This window comes from Corvus kubaryi, unplaced genomic scaffold (genome assembly GCF_017639235.1).
Source record: "Corvus kubaryi isolate FWS band 111438036 unplaced genomic scaffold, C.kubaryi_AGA036_p1.0 134, whole genome shotgun sequence".
Lineage (NCBI taxonomy): Eukaryota > Metazoa > Chordata > Aves > Passeriformes > Corvidae > Corvus > Corvus kubaryi.
In genome coordinates, this window is record NW_024580668.1 from 877,052 (window position 1) to 894,260 (window position 17,209).

A 17,209-nucleotide genomic window follows, 5' to 3' on the forward strand; every position below is an offset into this window, starting at 1 on the left:
CGTGCTGAGCTGATGGGAGCAGGAGAAATCTTGGAGGACACCTGCAGATGAGGTTGCGACCCCCCAGCAGCTCTGTGCCAGACTCAGGCCCCAGAGAACACTGGGCAGGTGGCAGAACTGGCCCCAAATGTCTCCTACACAACGGCTTTGACCCTACTTCAACAAGGAGCTCACAACATCATTAATCCCTAGTGACACTTCTTTCTGCCATGGCAAAAGAGACTCATCTTCTTATTTTTTTCTCAACTATGAAAAATCCACATTAAGAAATTTCTTTTCTTCCACCTTCACAGAGCGCAGCAGCAAACACTGCCAGCTCCTCCACAGCCACCTCTAGATCCCCATCCTAAGGGCAACTACTTTTCTGAAATACAAAAAATGAAGGGAATGACAATAATAATCACACATGTCCTGTAGCCGTGTCCAGCAAAGCCTCTGGGGGTGCAAGCGCCTTAACCCTTGCACACCCACACGGGGAGAGCACAGAGGTCCCCGCACCAGCTCCTTGCTGAGTGCCAGGGACGTGCCACTGCTGGTCCGTCCTGGTCACCCACGCTAAGAGCAGAGCGCGGTCGCGCTGCTCTGGCAGCTGCAGAGCCGGTCCCTCAGTTCCACACCATCTCCAGCGCGTGGGTGTCCAGGGATTTACTCACACGGCGGGCAGAAGCCAAAGGCTTCCCTCCCGCAGTTTGGAGGCTTCCCATGCCGCCAGCCCCAGGAATTGTGCCCAACACGTGCTTAAAGGGACCGTACACCGGCATTCCCGAAGGCGCCCCTCCGCCCATGGCCACACTCGGATGTTGCCCGGGACACGCTGGCTTTTAGGGGAAGGCTCCAAGGAGGTTTTCATTTAATGCTGGCGCTTACCCTGGGAAGAATTTCCCAAGTAGGTGGAAATTCATGATCTCCATCAGCCCAGGGAGAAAGGAGGAGCAGGGAAGGCATCGTCCTTGTGCACTAATATTCCTCCTTTTGGGGACGGTTCTGGATGTCTATTCCCCAGACACTGATATCATTCGTTCCCAGGAATAGTAGCTGGTTTAAAATTTTAGCCAGTATTTGCATGTTATTTACACCAGCTTTTGGCTCCCCACCCGCCTGGCTCCCGGTGGTGAGGGGACCCGAAGGACCGCAGGGGCTTTTCAGGCTCGGCTCAGGCTCGGGCTCCGCTCCGGCGGGAGCCCGCTCGCTCGCTGGCCAGATGGTTTGTTTTCGCTCAAGATCAAACTCGCTGCTTGTCTCGGTGGCTCCCGACAGCTCATCCTCCCACGGCCGCCTCCGGGAGGGCACAGGCGGTGCCTCGGCTGGGGGCGTCCCCAGGAGCCCAAGGTCGCTGTGGCCGCGGCTGAGGGACCCCGGCCCCACCACAGCCCTTGTTCCGCGGCCCCACGGGGGAACGCGGCTTCCCGGCTCCTCGGGAGGATGCCGGCAGAATCCCTCTCGCTGGCCCCAGCCCCTGATGGAGGGAATTAAGGAGCGGATTTGGCTGGGAACAGCCCCCAGGTTCTCTCACAGGGAAAGGGGGAAGGCAGATGTACAGTTTTGTCCTAGGAAGGACATTAAAGACCTTGCCCTAGAGAAGCACCGCCGTGTTGGGTTATGGCCAACGTGACTAAGTCTCCTCTTCCTCTCTGCTCACCCTTCTCTCTGCCGTGTCAGACTTTGTAAAAAGCACCTTTAGTTTTGCAATGCTCTTGCTCAGAGCCTCATTACTCAGGCTGAGCTGGCCCCGTTTCCTTGGGAGCGCTGCATCCCTGCCTGATAAGATAAGCTCCCAAAGAAAGGTTTTGGGATCCTGACTCACTGGAGAAACTTTCTGCAGTGCATTCATACAGCCCCTAACACACTCAACTATTTGATGGGCTTATCAGTGAAATTCAAATGTTCATCTATGGTCACTGGAGGACAGCCCTGATCCAGGAGCAAGGTCATCCCAATCAGGTGCTAAGCCTGGAGACTCATCCTATCTGCACCTCCCTACATATTCACAGCCCTTTCTCTGTCCTGTCCCCAAAACTCTCTTGCCCTGGGCTCCTGCAGGGACTCAGAGACCCACTGGTGCTGGAGCCCTATTCAGCTGGGGCTCTGGATGGAGGGTGACATCCCTGCTGGCAGGAGCCCTGTGCCCCCTGCCAGCTCCCAGCCCTCCCGGGCAGTGCTGGGGGGTCTGTGCTCAGTGCCCACAAGCTGCAGCCAGGGCAGCTCCAGGCCGTGGTTCCCCATTACCAGCAGGATCTGGCTCCAGGTTATCGCTTGGGCTGCTTCTGGCAGCCCATGTCTGGTTTTACAGACGGGCAATAAATCCCCAAGGAGAAGCAGCTACAAAGTCTCCATCCATGGACCCCCCAAGAGAAAGCAGACCCAGACCCCAAATATTTGCCCTGGTCAGCCCCTTGTGAAGGCACCCATGGCTTTCTTTTCCAGGTACAGTGAACTCTCAGCCCAAAGGATGCCACTCCTGATTGCATCAGCAGGGCTGCAGATGCAGCTGATACTGGGTGGGGGGAGAAATCCTCTTCTGGGGCAATAAACCCAGGACAACTTTGGGAGCAGTTGCTTGGTTCTCGGTGAGTCCATTCAGGGCACGCTGCTAAGATAGAAGGGGCTCCATGGATGCCTTCCACCAGCATCCATATCCAACACCCTGGGTTTCCCCTGGGCTGGCCCCAAAGCACCCCATCCCTGGGGGGGGCTGCCTTGGCACCGGCCCCACTGGGGCGATGAGTGTGTCAGGGCTCTGTGTGCCCAGCTGTGCCCAGCTGTGCCTCTGGCAGCAGGACCCAGCAGGTTATCGGGCGGCTCTGGAAGCCCCCAACAACTGCAAATGATCAACCCCGGGGGAATTTTTTTCCTCCCTTCGGCTCTGGAGTCAATTGTCAGCCCTGCTTTTAAAGACACCCTTGTCGGCAGCCCGGCTATGCTTTTCTGCTTCGGAGGAATTCCTCTAAAACAATAATAGTGACATTGTTCCTCACTTTGCTGGCGGTTTTATAGGGCTCACGTTGGAGAAAGGTGACCATGGCTGCCTTTTGGCCACATGTGTTTACACAAGGAAATGCATGTGGGTTTTGGGGTGGCGCCTGGAGTCAGCAGCCGCTCTCTGTACTCCTGACCCTTACAGAGCTGCTTTCTTGCTTCTGGGTACGTTTACTGCACTCCAGATGTGAGCTGGCTCCAGCAAGGCTGCGGAGCGCCAGGGATCTGGCATCCCCAGACTCATCAGTCCGTGGGGTAGAATGCCATGGTGGTTGTTTTAAAAGCTGTAATGCGTCTTGGTAACACATCATGATTTATTCAGCCCTTGTTTGACAGGGCGCCTTTATCAAAAGCCGATGCGAGCCTGGGCTCGGCGGCGCTGCTGAGGGTGGCTGGGAGCCGCTCCTTCCCCAGGGATGGGCTTTTGCCTGGGATCCCGGCAAGGTGGGTCCCCACCGTGCCACCCACCCTAAGGGACTGCATTTGGGGACACCTGTGCTGTGGGTGCACCTCCACCCCCGGGGTGGATTGAGCCACGGAACAGACGAGTCCTGAGGAGTTTCGAGCAGTGGAATGTCCCTGCTGCTGGCACCAGGAGCCCCGGGGCTGCAGGACCATGGGGCAGCCCGGGGTGACACTGCCACAGTCTCTCCTGGCAGAAGCCAGGCTCACTTTGGCCTCACTCTCAGGCAAACCAGAGTTGATGGAAGGAGAGAAAAGAAGTGAAAATGGAGCTTGGGGAAAACCAGCCAAAACCAGAGCAGAGTGTGGGCAGTGAGGGAGCCCTGGGAAGGCAGAGCAGTGGCAGGGCTGGGGAGTCCCTGCCCACAGCTCCCAACGCCCCACCAAGTGCCCTTCTGCTGAAACCCCTGCTCTGTTCCACTTTTCTGCCCTCTCACCAGATAAACCACAAAACACAGTTTCAGGGAAAAGGGGAGGGTCAGGGGGTTCACAACCTGAGAACAGCTTCCTGCTGGCCTGGGCTGGAGGCAGAGAGGAGAGCAAGCCCTTCCCTGGGCCAGGGCTGACAGGCACTGGGAGAGCTTTGGGGGAGCAGCCCAGAATAGGGGTCGGCCCCAGCCCTGTATCCCTGCTCCAGCCTCCTCACTTGGTGCCTCTGAGGTGCCATTCCCATGGGCACAGATGGATGCAGGACACTATAGCCCTGGATTAGCAATGAGCCTCTGGTTTAGAGATATTTATTTGCTTTCTATCATAATGGGAAAAAAATGCAACAGCAGATAGAAGAGGAAGGAAAAAACCCCAATCTGGGTCAGGATCTCACACTGGCTAGTTCACTTCACAGTTTAAGTAAATAGTTCTCATCCCAAAACCCTTCAGGGTCATATAAATGTGCCTCTTCACATGGAAGAGACTATTTTGATAGTAGCTGGGTGCCTGATGAATTTGCAACTTTCCCAAACTCTCAGTGTCTAGAATGTGACTCAGTTTTTCACAGTGAGATATAAAATCCTATCAATTAATCTAACTTTTATTGCACCTCTGGGGCATGAACGTGATGTTATTTAAACAAATGGTTCCCATTACCTTCAATTATTTTATAAATGTTTTTCAGTGATTTATAGGCTTCTATTAAATGGACAATATACTTCTGTGCTCCTCGAGGGGGTAAACAGTAATGTAACGGCTTGGGTTTGCTGATCCTTTTTTCTTTCTCTCCTTCCTTTTCCACATGCATCGGACGCTGCCGTTTAATTACCGGGGAGGTGGGGAAGAGCCCGGCCAGACGCGCCCCTGACGGCCGCCCCGCCCCGCTCCGGCACCCACAGCCCGCTCGCACCGCACCCGAGGGTGCTGCTGCCCTCGCTGGGGCCCCTCCACCCTCCGGGGGCATCTCCCGCCTCCCGCCCGAAACCCCCGTGCTGTGACAGCGATGGTTATCCGGGATTCTTTCCGCAGTGTCTGTGCCCACCAGCTGTGCTCGTGCTGACTCCAGCAGCGTGTGAACGGGCTGGAGCTGGCTCCGACAGGGCTGGGATTTGCCTGGGGGGTCAGGATTGTTCGCAAGGCAGGGGGACACAGCAAGGCACGAGGGTTACAGCAAAGCACGAGGGTTACAGCTCTGCTGCTGCTCAGGAGGGGACAGGGGATGCATCTCTTGCTCCTCTCATGTATGACTGAAGGATGGAGATATCCCTGCAGTGCTCCATGCTTTGGGGACACATGACACTGCCACCAGCAGACACCACTCCCCTGTTCTCCTCTCAATCCGTGGAGACCAGCAGCCCTGAGCCCCAGAAAGGCTGGCACAAAGCCTGGACAACAGATCATTTTTGCCAGCCCAGGCCCTTCTCCCACTGCTTTCATTCCAGGCTGGATTTTGGGGAAGGCCAGGGAAGGGTCAGAGCAGCAGGACTCGGTGATGGGTACGGCACAGAGCCCGCTTATCTGAGCGGGGTCACGCCGGGACGTGGTTCCTGGAGCAGTGACCCCGGCTGCCACCCCGGCGCAGGACCCCATCCATCTCCCTGCCACGGCCTCCCCTGCTAACCCTCAGCGCCGCACGCTGACAGACAGGACAGCAATTAAGTCCTCGCTGAACTAATTCACTTGAGCCTGTCTACATTTCAAACAGCTCTGGAGATAGGCTCTGTTTACAGAGCCTGCCGCCGTTTATTATTTTTTGGGGGGTGTTGCATGGAGTGGGGAGGGGAGATGACATTTGGGGAAGATAAATAGGGCAGAAGACCCCGTAAAGACAAAGGGCTGAGCACGGCCCACTCGGACAGGGCTGCAGAGGAGCAGGGAGAGCACCTCCCGGCTCCGGCTGAGGACAGGCACAGCTCGGTGCACGCCCCAGGGCTGCTCTGGGCCTCGGCAGGGCCTGCTCCAGCACAGGGGTTCTTGGACGGGCTCCATCTCTGCTAATGAGGACTGTGATCATTTACAGGCAATCCCCAGCGCAGCAGGGCCCCGTCCCACGGGCACCCCTTTCCTCCCCATCCCGTGGCACACCAGATACACACGGAGGGAGCCGCAGATGCCCCACACTCCCCTCCCTGCTGGGACCTGGCATCTCTGCCAGGGAAACCCGGCAGCCCCGAGCGAGCAGGAGAGCCCTGGCTGTCCCCTGCACAGGGAGGGAAGCACAGCATGTGCCCTGTGGACATGGGAGAGGGAGACAGGACAGGCTGCTGGGGCTGGGGCTCACAGAACGGGCCTGTCCCCGCTCCCCAGGGCTCCTGGCGTGACCCTCAGCCCCTCAGAGCCCTGCCAGGGTCCCCAGGGGCAGCGTTTCCATCCTGTGCTCTCCAGAATCAAGCCCTTGTCTTCCCGAAAGGCTGATCCCTGCCTCCCAGCCTGGGCAGCGTTTTTCCAGCAGCCATCCCTGACTTCCGCCGGGCACCGGAGGCACGCGCAGCCCCTCGGCCGCCGGCACACCCACCCGGGTATTTTTGTCGGCAAACAACGACTCCCTCAGAGTTGTTACACCATTGAAAATAGCTAATAAGGTTTTACTTAATTAAACAGCACGAGGCCTCACAATGCTGATCGTCACTTTTTCCCTTTGCCGTGCGCTGCTGCCACATCCCAGATGGGAATTACCCGGCCCTGCTCCGGATAGGCCGTGTGCCGAGGGGGGCTGCAGAGGCACCGATAAATAATAACAATAAAAATATATCTGTACCTACCCCCTTGTCTTTGCTTAAATCAGGCCATGTCTGGAAGACAAAAACATTGCTTGGGAGTCAGGGTTTGGAGCGATACAAAGGGGAGTGTTGTCTGGAAGGCCTGGCCGGGAGTCAGAGCGGCGCGGCGGTCGCTGTCCGCTGTTTGCACAGCAGCCACTCCGAAATCGGATTTCACTGCAGCAGCAGTCTTCATCAGGTTTCTCTAGATCTGGGCTCGGGTCTATTTCTCGCTGCAAGCTTATTAAAAACACTTGAACCTGAAACAGACTCATTGTGTCCACACGTTTGCTGTTTATTATTATAAACAAGGGTGTCAGGGCCATTAAAAATAAATCAAAATGGGTAAAAAATGAGCAAGAAATACAAGGAAATGGAATGATTGAAAACACCCATCCCATCATCCAGGGCTGACAATTCCTGCTCGCAGGAATGCCTCTGTGCCAGGGAGAGGGGAAAATAGCTTCTCATTTTTCTATTCAAAAAACTGCATCCCTTTCTCAGCTGGGGATGCCAAGCTGTGGGGAATGGAAAGAGGAACAGATCCAACACACAGCCTTGGGTTTGATGGCTCCTGGATCCTGACTGGGATCTGTGCTGGCACATATTCACTCCCACCAAGGGATGTGAGTTCTTGGTTATGACTGAACTGTGGGAGCTGCAAACACGGACAGGGCCCAGCCAGGGGCACACCCAAGGGCTGAACGGCTTGGAAAAGCCACTTCATCCCACCACCCCCTTCAGAGCATCTCAACTACTTGACATTCTTAAAAATCATTGAAAGGCAATCAGAGAAGCTGCATCCTGCTCTCGTTCACACCAGGACACATCAAGAACATAGGTGTTACTGTACACAACACTAAAAGCTGTCCTTGTGGAATTACAATTGTTCCCCGAAGTCAGACCTCTGGGCTCTGCCATGGGAAGACACCAGTCAAGTGCCAGTCCAGGGCCCTGCTGATGGCGGGACAGCTGAGACTCTCAGGCAAGAAATGGCACGAGCCAAGGCACATGTCAGCACAGCTGCTGTCCCAGCTGATGCCATTATCTCATTAAAAACATCCCTGGGAGATTTCCCTCTCCACACCCCTGGCAGTTCCCACAGCCAGGTCTGGCGGAACCAAGGCACTAAAATCTGATGAAAATGGGAAGTGTTAGAAGGGTCTTGTTCCATGGCATTGGGAGACCACAGGGGGTCATTTCTTGTCACTCTTATTTGAACACCAAAGCTCATGGGTGGTATTAGGAATATTTTAGGAGAAGAACCACACACCAAAAACCAACTGTTTTTTTTTAATGCATGTAATAATTTCAAGCATGGCTCTGCATGTTGGAGTTAATGAAATCGTCTCCTGCTAGGCTTGCACAGACCAAAACCCAGCCTAAAACAAGTGGGCAGTGACCCTGCACAAGAAGAGACATTGAAACGGTTTTTGTGTTACTTTTGAGGCAAGGGGAGGGGAAGGGACACAGGACCCCGGACTGTGTTTCACTGGGAAGCATGACGACATCCAGGGAAGGAAGGGAACACTCTCAGCCTTCTGGCCTAAATTATCTGCTAACACAAATAATCAAATTCCAGGGACCACACTGCTCTGGCGCCACTAAAACAAGGGGGAGGCCCGGCCCCGGTGCTGCGCGAGCAGGTGGCAGCCGAGCCTGACCCGCTCGGGATACTCAAGTGCGAGATACAAAATTCTGATGCTCTCCAAGGAAGCAGCATCGCTCACAGGATCGTGGGAAGTTTTTAATGGCTCACTCAAGGCAAGGCCTCTAAAATGTTTATATTAATACGTACATGTTGGATAGCCACTCATTTGGTCTCAGCTGGAAACCAGTCCAAACAGCTGAGAAACATCTGGCCGCTAACCTTGGACAGCATCTAATCTGGTAGCCCAGGGATTTAAGAGGTCTCTTTGGAGGGACAGAAGTTTGGCAGATCCTTGCTGAGATCTCCGTCCTGCTGCGGCTGTTCCTCACTCCCACTCCCTGCTCCAGGCAGACACGTACAGACCCTACCTACAGCATCCAGAATGACTGCACACAGCTGCAATTAGGCACTACCACTCATTTTCAGGAACACTCCTGAAGCTGTGGGACTGTTTGTGCTCCCCTGTCTCAAGGGGACACACAGCAGCTCGTTGCCAGCACACCAAACCAGGCACTTCTCCCTCTCTGCCCCAGCCCATGTGCACAGGACTGGGGCAGCCTCCAGCCTCCCCTCGGCTTCTCTTCCCTCTGCTTCACTTACAGCAAATCACTCCCAGAAAGCCTCCAGCACCAGGCAAACAAAAATCTTCTTCTCTACAGATCTGCAGACCATGATCAAGGCAATTAGGAACAGGTGGTTTTAAAGCAGAGCGAGTAGGAGGGAAAACAGCCCCATCATTTCTGATGAAGATGGCTCAAAAGTTTGCATCACTTTTCTTTCCAAAACTCCTGCTTGGTTGGTTTTTCCTCCCAAAGAATCTTCAGCTTTGGCTATCCTGAAACATCCTTTGGCAAGTGGAAATACAAAAGTAAGACAACATAAAAGAATACATGCTGAGCAGTAGAGAGGGGAAGAGACTTTTAGACCATTTGGCATTTACTCTCCCCTCCTATCACCCATCAAGGTTCTGCAGGGCTTTCTAGACATGTCAGGGCAAAGCCACCAACAACCTGGCTCAAGAGGCAGAAAATTAGGACAGGACCCACATTTCTGAAAATCCTTTTTAGGCTTTATTTAAAAGGAGATAAGGACGAAAAAAGGTGACAAGATGCTTGACAGATAAAAATGATGAGCATCCAGCTTATCTCCCTATCCTCCACATCATCTTCTGCTCTTTACTTTTTTGTGACAGCAAATATGGGAGACATCAGGGAAAATGTAAAGGCACAAGCACCAGGGGTGTAGCACCAAGAAGGGAGGACAAGGAAGAAGATGCTCAACAAAGGCTAAAAAAGCCTCTTTCCTGGCAGAGGCTGAACATGCTGGCTCTGGTCCAACAAAGCACTTAAGCATGTGCCTAAATTAAATTTGCCTTTACTGGGGCTCTTCGCAGACTTCAGCACACTCTCCAGCAATCTGCTACAGCACAACCAGGGAAAATGAGGAGCTATTAAGGGACCCGAATTTCAGTCAGCAGCCAGGTTAGCAAGCATTGGGAGAGCACGTTAGGCAAGATTAATGCAACATGGCAATTCCACTGACAGGAAAACCCTTAGCCGTCAGAAAAACCTTCTTAAATATAAAATAGTAAGTAAAAATAGTAAGTAAAAAAGTTTAGATATTAAGATTATCAGTATCAATTTCTCTTCAGCTTCTTTCAGCTCAGGGTAGGTAAAGCTTGATGCACACATATTTACAGGTACCTGCAGAACCGGAACTCCCCTGTTGCAGGGCATGGTGGCGCCAGCTTGAAAAAACACATTGAACCCCCTGTGCTGTTCCTTGGTGTAGCAAAGACTGTCCTGTAGGCAAAGCACTGACCTCAGATGCTGAACGGCCAATGCCCACAAACACCAAGGTAAGCCACAAACAGCTCCCACAGCCCTGGCAATGCTCTGCAAAGCACCTGGCAAAGGAGCACATCCCCTGCACATCCCTGCGGGGTTTGGTTCCACAGCTCAGCGCTGTTCCTCTGCTTGCACCCACCCCGCAGGGATATAGGGTCAGGGCTCTGAGACAGAGCCCCCGGAGCAGCCCTTGGTCAGGGTCTGCCCAGGGCCGAGGGGCACGGCTGCTCCTCCTGCTCCATCCTTGTCCCACGCCGGGATGAGCCACAGACAACACCATGTCTCACAGAACGGCTGATGACATGCTCTGGCTTCAGAATTGTTACTATGATAGTGGGAGAAAAATTTTAAATACAAAGCACTGCATGGGGTTGTAAGAGAGCAGAGAGGGCACATTTAAGCACATACTCCCTACGTACACACACAGAGCTTAATTCCAACACACCAAGAAGCAAACAACCATTAGTCTTTATTAACAATTAAGGTCTCACTGCGGGGCTGGTGTTCCCCCAGCAAGTTAATGCCTGTACAGTGGGACAGTCACGATACACAGGCTTTTCAAATTGAAACCGATTCCGGATAAATACGAAAAGTGGTTCCCACACGAGGACGGACCATTTAACTCGAGCAGCAGCTGAGGCCCGGCCGGCACAGCCTTGGGAAGCTTTCTGGCTCCCTCTGCCGTCCCCGTGGCCGAGGCGAGGCAGATGCTGCTCCACATCCCCGGGAAGCACGGGCAGGTGGGGCTTTGCTGGGAGAGTCCAGCACATGGGGCACAGGGATGGCTCAGGGACCCTCTGCGGGCACAGCGCAGGGTGAGGTCCGGCTCAGAGCAACCTCCTCCGAGTGCTGCTCAGCCACCTCCAGTAGCACCTGCTCCAAGCACACCATTTATTTAATGGCCAATCCCCTTATTTTATTTATTATCCCTTCACAGCTTTCTCTAGAGATACTAGTTCGGGACACAGACAGAAGGCTGGCAGGCATCACCTGAGCTGCCAGAGTTTGGATAAGCACAGGTGTGACACAGCTTCGTTTCCACACCTCATTTCCGAAGCATCAAGCACCAGCCTGGGGGTGAATTGTCCCTTCCCCTGCACAGGTGACACACACTGATAGAGCCACCATGCAGCTCCACCGGCAGCTGACTCCCAAGGTGTTATTTTTCCACACCGCTCTTACTCGGTTGTGGGAACAGCAATGGAGCACTGAGGTGTCCGGAGAGTGCAGCTCCTGGGGGAGAACAGTCACAGTGAACCCTTTTGTTTAAAGCAGCATCCAACTTTGGCAGATGCTGTGAACAGGTGGCTCCTGCCAGCACAGCTCCCAGCCAGGGTGGGATGCTCTCACCTGTACAATTTGCAAAGCAAACCAGAGGCTTTTCACGGTTTTAAAATCATTACTCGAAGTAGGAAGGTTCAGGGAAGTCCCAAACATGCACCAACCATAACCTCCTAAACAGGGCAAGGGCACTCTGAAAAAGAGACAATCAAGCAGCCCACTGTAATTATCACCTTGTTCCAATGCCCATTTACCATCTTTGACACGAAGCTCTTTTAAATAAACACACACACACACACACAGAGTATTTGTCCCATTGTCTTCACAGACACCCTCGGGGCTGCCCCAGGAGCGAGTGAGCAGTATTCATTCCAGGCCAGAAACCAACAGCAAGTTTCACAAAGCTTCACAAGGTCATTCCCTTTCTCATTCCCAACTCAGGAAGAACCTTGTTGCAGCCCATCACTGCAGTGAATGCATCAGGACCTTCCAGCAATCCTCTGGAGACACTTTACACTAGGAAAAGCCCAAAATTTCACAGCCTTGTTTTTACCCAGATCTATAGAAAAGCTCAGCTTGTTACTCTTCACTATCTGAGGAAAACACTTAAAATTTCAGGTTGTGAAATAGTCCTTGACTTGACAGACAGTGTAACATGCAGCTGTACAGGGATTCCATTTTCTCGCTACTCCAGCACAGCAAGGCCACGGCACTGACTGCACAGGGATCCAGGAACCCTTTGGCAGCTCCTGGGCCTCACCTGATGCTACCAACGTCCAAGTCTGGGGCAGCCTGAGGCTTAAACCAAAACTACAGATGCTCCTTGGCACAGCAGCAGCAGCTGGATAGAGACAATTGCCAGTTTACATTCTGTCAGCTAAACGTGATCTGTAGGAAGATACTTCCAACAAATCAAGAATTCCTTAAGGGATCAAAATTCTAAACATAAATACAATTAAAGCCTTCTAATATTAATGCACACTTTTTATTATATTAAAATCAGGCAATGGTCTGATACAATAAAAAGGCTGCTTATGGAATACTGTTATGTTAAACTTTCAGTACAGAGGATGTTAAATCCTTACAACTAATATTTTCCTCAGAAGTTAATGGAAACATCAATTGTTCATTGACTTGACAGCTGCTGCTTTAAAATGTGTTTATTTTTACTCTTTTCTTTTTTTTCCTTTTTTTTTTCCTTTTTTTTTTTACACAAACACTGAATTTTTCATAAAACTTAGGACACACTAGGTTGGTTTCCTGTAAGCTTGCATCCACATTGCAGCAGTTAGTGGTCCGGAACAGTAAACCAGAAAAGGCAGTGATTTGCCAGGATGCAAAGCCAATCAAGGTCCTTAATCTGCTGTGCCACCGCTTCCCCAAAATCTTCACTGAAGAGATTTCTAAGACTTACAGAACCCTAATGAAATCTACCACCCAGATTTGATTTGTCTGTGGTTGTCACATCTTTAGAAGGGGCAAATGCAAGTGCAACATTTTGTTAATTAACATTCTTGGGTCAATCCAAAGCACCAAAACACAACGATTTGAGTGTACCTGGAGTGCGTTCAGAATCTCTACGTGCAGAGTCTCCCCCACTGAAGTTTGGCAGCAGAAGGTTTGGGCAATCCTGGTAAATTACTGCTCTTTTCCCCACGTCAAAGCCTATCTAAGAGCACGGCCGTGGCCAGCTTGGCGGTGTGGCAGCAGTGCTGGAGGGAAGGGAAAACCCACGTTTGCCAGCAGAACAGATACTCTTGTTTCCCAGGCTGGTGAAGACTAAATTTGTTGCAAAACCAAAATGATAAGCAGGAGGGAATAGGTCAAGTTGTTGCCCCGATGCTCACCCCTGGGCCAGGGGTGAGAAGAGTCACCAAAAGGGGCAAAAAGAAAGCAGCACCCCCACTAAAAAGAGGGGAAGAGGGAAGAGATTAAAAGAACCCTGAATCCCTCACCCAAAGCTCACATCACTGGTGGGGGGGACCAGGAAGAGAAATACAATCTATGCCTTGGCCAAAGGAAAGAAGGAAAGCTTGCCCCAGATTATCAGGGCATTTAAAAAAATAATAAAAACCCAAAAACGACCACAGTCACATTCAGCCTTTACTAGAGCAAGCACAAAGGGAGGGATGACTGAGGTTAGCACACATCCCCAGTAGTAGTCCATACAGCCCAGTGTAGTACTGGAAGCAAAAACCTTTGTGTCTACTCTAATAAATAGCCCTGAGCTTCGACTCTATTGCAAAAGACAGAGAAAGAAAAAAAAATAACCCAGGCCAGACACACAGCAAGGTGATTGTGGGATGGATCCTTTCACAGTTAAGTTGGATGTGCCACACTGGTCTTGACAGTAATAAATTTAAATAGACTTTTCCTGATACCAGAAGTTCAGCTATGTGGACAGTGGTTACACGACAGGATTATTTGTTATAGCACAACTTATATTTCAAATGAAAAAAAAAAATTAGTATCATTTACAGTATCTCAAGAAAAACTTCCTTTGAATGGGAACTTCCTTTCCAGTATTTTGAGGTCTACAAGATGCATCTAGAAAATTTACTACTGTGGAAAATGAAGACAGCTTAAATTGAATAAGGGGGGCATGTTGGTTTTTTTTTTTTAATTAATTGCTGTAACATTGTCCTTCAGGTGGCTGAGGAAGTTTCATATTTTCTTTAGACATCATTAGACGCCGAAGCTCTTGCAGAACAACTTTGATACTATAAGAATTCTGCCATTTTGCTAGGACTGATATGGCTCTGGGGTCCACCTAAAATAGACAAAAAGACCATTCCTGTCAGAATTGGTGCACTGGTTACACTTGACTCCCTCCCACCCCCAACTAAAGATCCCACATGAAATCTGAGTGGGAGAAATCAAAAGCAAGTATATTCCTAAAAGCATAATAAATCTCCACTTGTCCACTTCCCTTCTACCCCCTTTCCTTCTCCAACAAACAGCACCACAAACAATGAGTAGCTAAGCAAGCTACAAGTACAAGCAAAGCACTGAAGCTGCACGAAAAAACAACATTAAAATGAATAAAAGCAGAAAACTTACCACTCCATTAGAACTATTTACTCCATTCATATTAATTTTTGTTACAAATCTTACAAATGGAGGTGCTTCTGGATACTTAGGCCCACATTCTATTTTAAGGCTGTATATTCTGTTTTCATAAATTGTCTGAGGGGAAAAGAAAGGGGGAAAACAATTACATCAGGCAGTTCAATAAGCATTTGGTTAAAGCAGTGGCTACTTTAGGAACATGGGAACTACCAAAAGTGTGGGCAGCCATGTAGATACTATGCTGGCTACTGGATTTTAGTTCATTTTGTAATATTCAGAGTATCAAATGTTTCTTCAGGGTCATATATTCTGCTGGTCTCTGTGCATGGAGCAGGGAACAGCCCTGAGGTCTGTGCAGGGCTTCGGGGTCTCTGGAACACCTGCCCCACACGGGGAGCAGGCAGTGGGAAGCCCTGGCTGTGCACAGCCAGTACAGAACGTGTGCAGATAAAGCTGAGGCTCTGACAGTGGCACTGGTTTTGAACAGTCTGTGTCAACAAGGTGACTCCCTGACTGTGGGACATCGCCCAGCCTGGGAATGACACACCCGTGCACGGACACTCGGGGCAGCAGCACACAGGGAACTCCAGCTTTGCACAGCTGGTCATTTTTCCCACTGGAATCCAGCATAAGATCCTTCCACCTTCTACAAGTGTGACTGTTTCCCACCCAGAGGGAAATAGGACTTAGCTTTATTCTTCAGCCAGTACTCCCACATCCTACTAAGAACCAAAATGGTAATCACTGAATATGAACAGCGTTAAAAGGAGAACAGCAAACAGGAATGGCTGCAAGTCCCCAGAATCTCTGACAGTACAGTCTGCTGCCTTCAAGCAAGAAGCTCAAAAGAAGTCACAACACTCCTGGCAAGAAGATCTACATTCCTAAATGTGTCAGAAAAACGGGAGAGGCAGAGCTGACTCCTCTGCTGTGATGGCCCTGTAGCCTTGGTTTGCAGCACAACAAGAACTGCAAACTTCCATCACTGCTGGCAAGGCTGCACGCTCCTGTTTGCACATTTCAATTCCTATTTAATTTTCTAAATTAGATTTCAAGGTTGTTTAAATTTTCCATAAAGCCTATGCACACAGCGAGCTTTCTTCACAGCCTTAATGCAGGCTCATTAGCACTCTCCTAATGCTCTAAAATCAAATGCTGTTCTAGAAAACAATTTGGGTAGATCATAAACAAATGAAATGCTCGTGACTGGGGAGAGATTAACAAAGGCAGACAACAAGTAAACAACACTTCGGGATGAGACAGAAAACACTGCATGTATAATGCCTTTATAATGCACGTTCTTGTACAACCTCACTGTATGTCAAAAAAGGCAACCGACAGAATGGGAACAGAGAGCAGTAACATGATTAAAGACATGTAAAGATTTTCATATAATGACCCCTGTAATTACTGAGAAATGATACTGAGGCCAGATGTAGAAGACATGTGCTATTGCAGGAAGGAGAACTGGCTACTTGCACTCCATCAAAGGATATTAAGGAAACAGAACAGTGAAACTGGAGACGACAGACAAGTTCTGGTTTTAGAACACATGCACACATTCAACACACAATTAAGTCTTCAAGTTCACTACTAGAGTGTAAACCCACAGTTTAGTAGGGCTGGGGGGAGAAGAGAGAACACAACAATACTCCCACAAAGACCAGCTGCATTATAAGATGTTGCTTTGGGAGAGGACATTCAGAGAAGAGACTGAAATCACTAAAATTTGAGTTTCCTCAGTCAGCTGAAACTCTCACCCCTCAGTCCTGCTGCAATTAACAGCACCCCAAAAACTGAACAGGAGCAGCAGAAAGACCAGCAGTGCTGCACAGAGCATCCCCTGGCACCTGCAGCAGCTCCATTGGTAACCTCACTAGCTGAAGGATTTTAAACCTTGCTGGATTCAAAGGTACAGGACGTTAGAATTCTGGGATCTCAAAAGTTATGTCTTACTGAATCTGCAAATGTAAAGCAGACGTGTAACCAAACTGACCAGAGAAAGGCACTAAAATGTTCCAAATTATAAGCAAAAAGCCATATAGATACATGAAACCCACTATTATACAGAACTTGAACTTCAACATAAATCACTTCCTGAAGTTTTTTCAGTCATTTGTCTTTTGTTAAGTGTCTACTTCAGTGGTTAGGTTAGGACAAGGGGGAAGAAAAAATGTTAACAGTACAATTTTAGTATTTAAGTGGATACTTACTCTTGGAGGCCCAATAATCATTCCTGTCCATCTTGTAAGTGTCATATCTTCATCATCTTCAAGGCCCCAGCTAACTGTTCCATCCCCTACTCCTTTCTGACCTTCTTCAAGTTCTTCCAAAAGACGAAAATTACGAGGAACTTTTACTCCTGAAACAATCAGAAAAATATTTTCAGTTAAGAAATCCAGTAAAGAAAAAAACCCTAGAATAATTTCCCTGATACTTTTGGTCATTCTACAGATCACATTTTGGGCAAAACCATAAAAATAGCACTACTTTTTGAATGACAGTATTTCAACATTACAAAAAAGCTATTCCCATATTCACCTTGGATTTTATAAGCAAAATAAAGGTATCCCCAAATAAATATTTTAGAAGGCTGACAGGCCACATATTACAGCAGGCAGTAAAACAAAAGGAAATCTCTGTTCCCTCAAAGGTAGACCCAGTACTATGGAGTTCTAATTAGCACTTGTCTATATGATTTATAGTATAAAAATTTAGAAGTTTCTACAAAATGA

General features: G+C 50.0%; 1 protein-coding gene across 2 annotated transcripts; it reads right to left on the reverse strand.

Moving 5' to 3' along the window:
* Nucleotides 1–10,573: 10,573 nt before the first annotated feature.
* On the reverse strand, nt 10,574–16,936 carry LOC121672176 (ubiquitin-conjugating enzyme E2 variant 1). 2 transcript variants are annotated; one of them, XR_006018796.1, is made up of 4 exons: nt 16,688–16,936; nt 14,466–14,591; nt 11,475–14,175; nt 10,574–11,357 (listed from the first exon to the last, which is right to left on the reverse strand). XR_006018796.1 is itself a non-coding variant. In XM_042044731.1 (3 exons), the coding sequence occupies exons 1-3, from the start codon at nt 16,919–16,921 to the stop codon at nt 14,029–14,031; spliced, it is 507 nt and encodes a 168-aa protein (XP_041900665.1). In that variant the 5' UTR covers nt 16,922–16,936; the 3' UTR covers nt 10,574–14,028. The 2 variants fall into 2 exon arrangements, 1 of the variants encoding a protein (XP_041900665.1); XM_042044731.1 differs by having other exon boundaries at nt 10,574–14,175.
* Between the last annotated feature and the right edge of the window lie 273 nt (nt 16,937–17,209).

What these genes read in the sequence shown, in the direction of transcription:
- LOC121672176 (XM_042044731.1), bottom strand. Translation starts at nt 16,921, where the DNA reads ATGACCAAAAGTATCAGGGAAATTATTCTAGGGTTTTTTTCTTTACTG. An exon ending in TGATTATTGGGCCTCCAAGA is followed by an intron (nt 14,592 to 16,687) that starts GTAAGTATCCAC and finishes TTTTCCCCTCAG; the next exon opens with ACAATTTATGAAAACAGAAT. An exon ending in TAAATAGTTCTAATGGAGTG is followed by an intron (nt 14,176 to 14,465) that starts GTAAGTTTTCTG and finishes TGTCTATTTTAG; the next exon opens with GTGGACCCCAGAGCCATATC.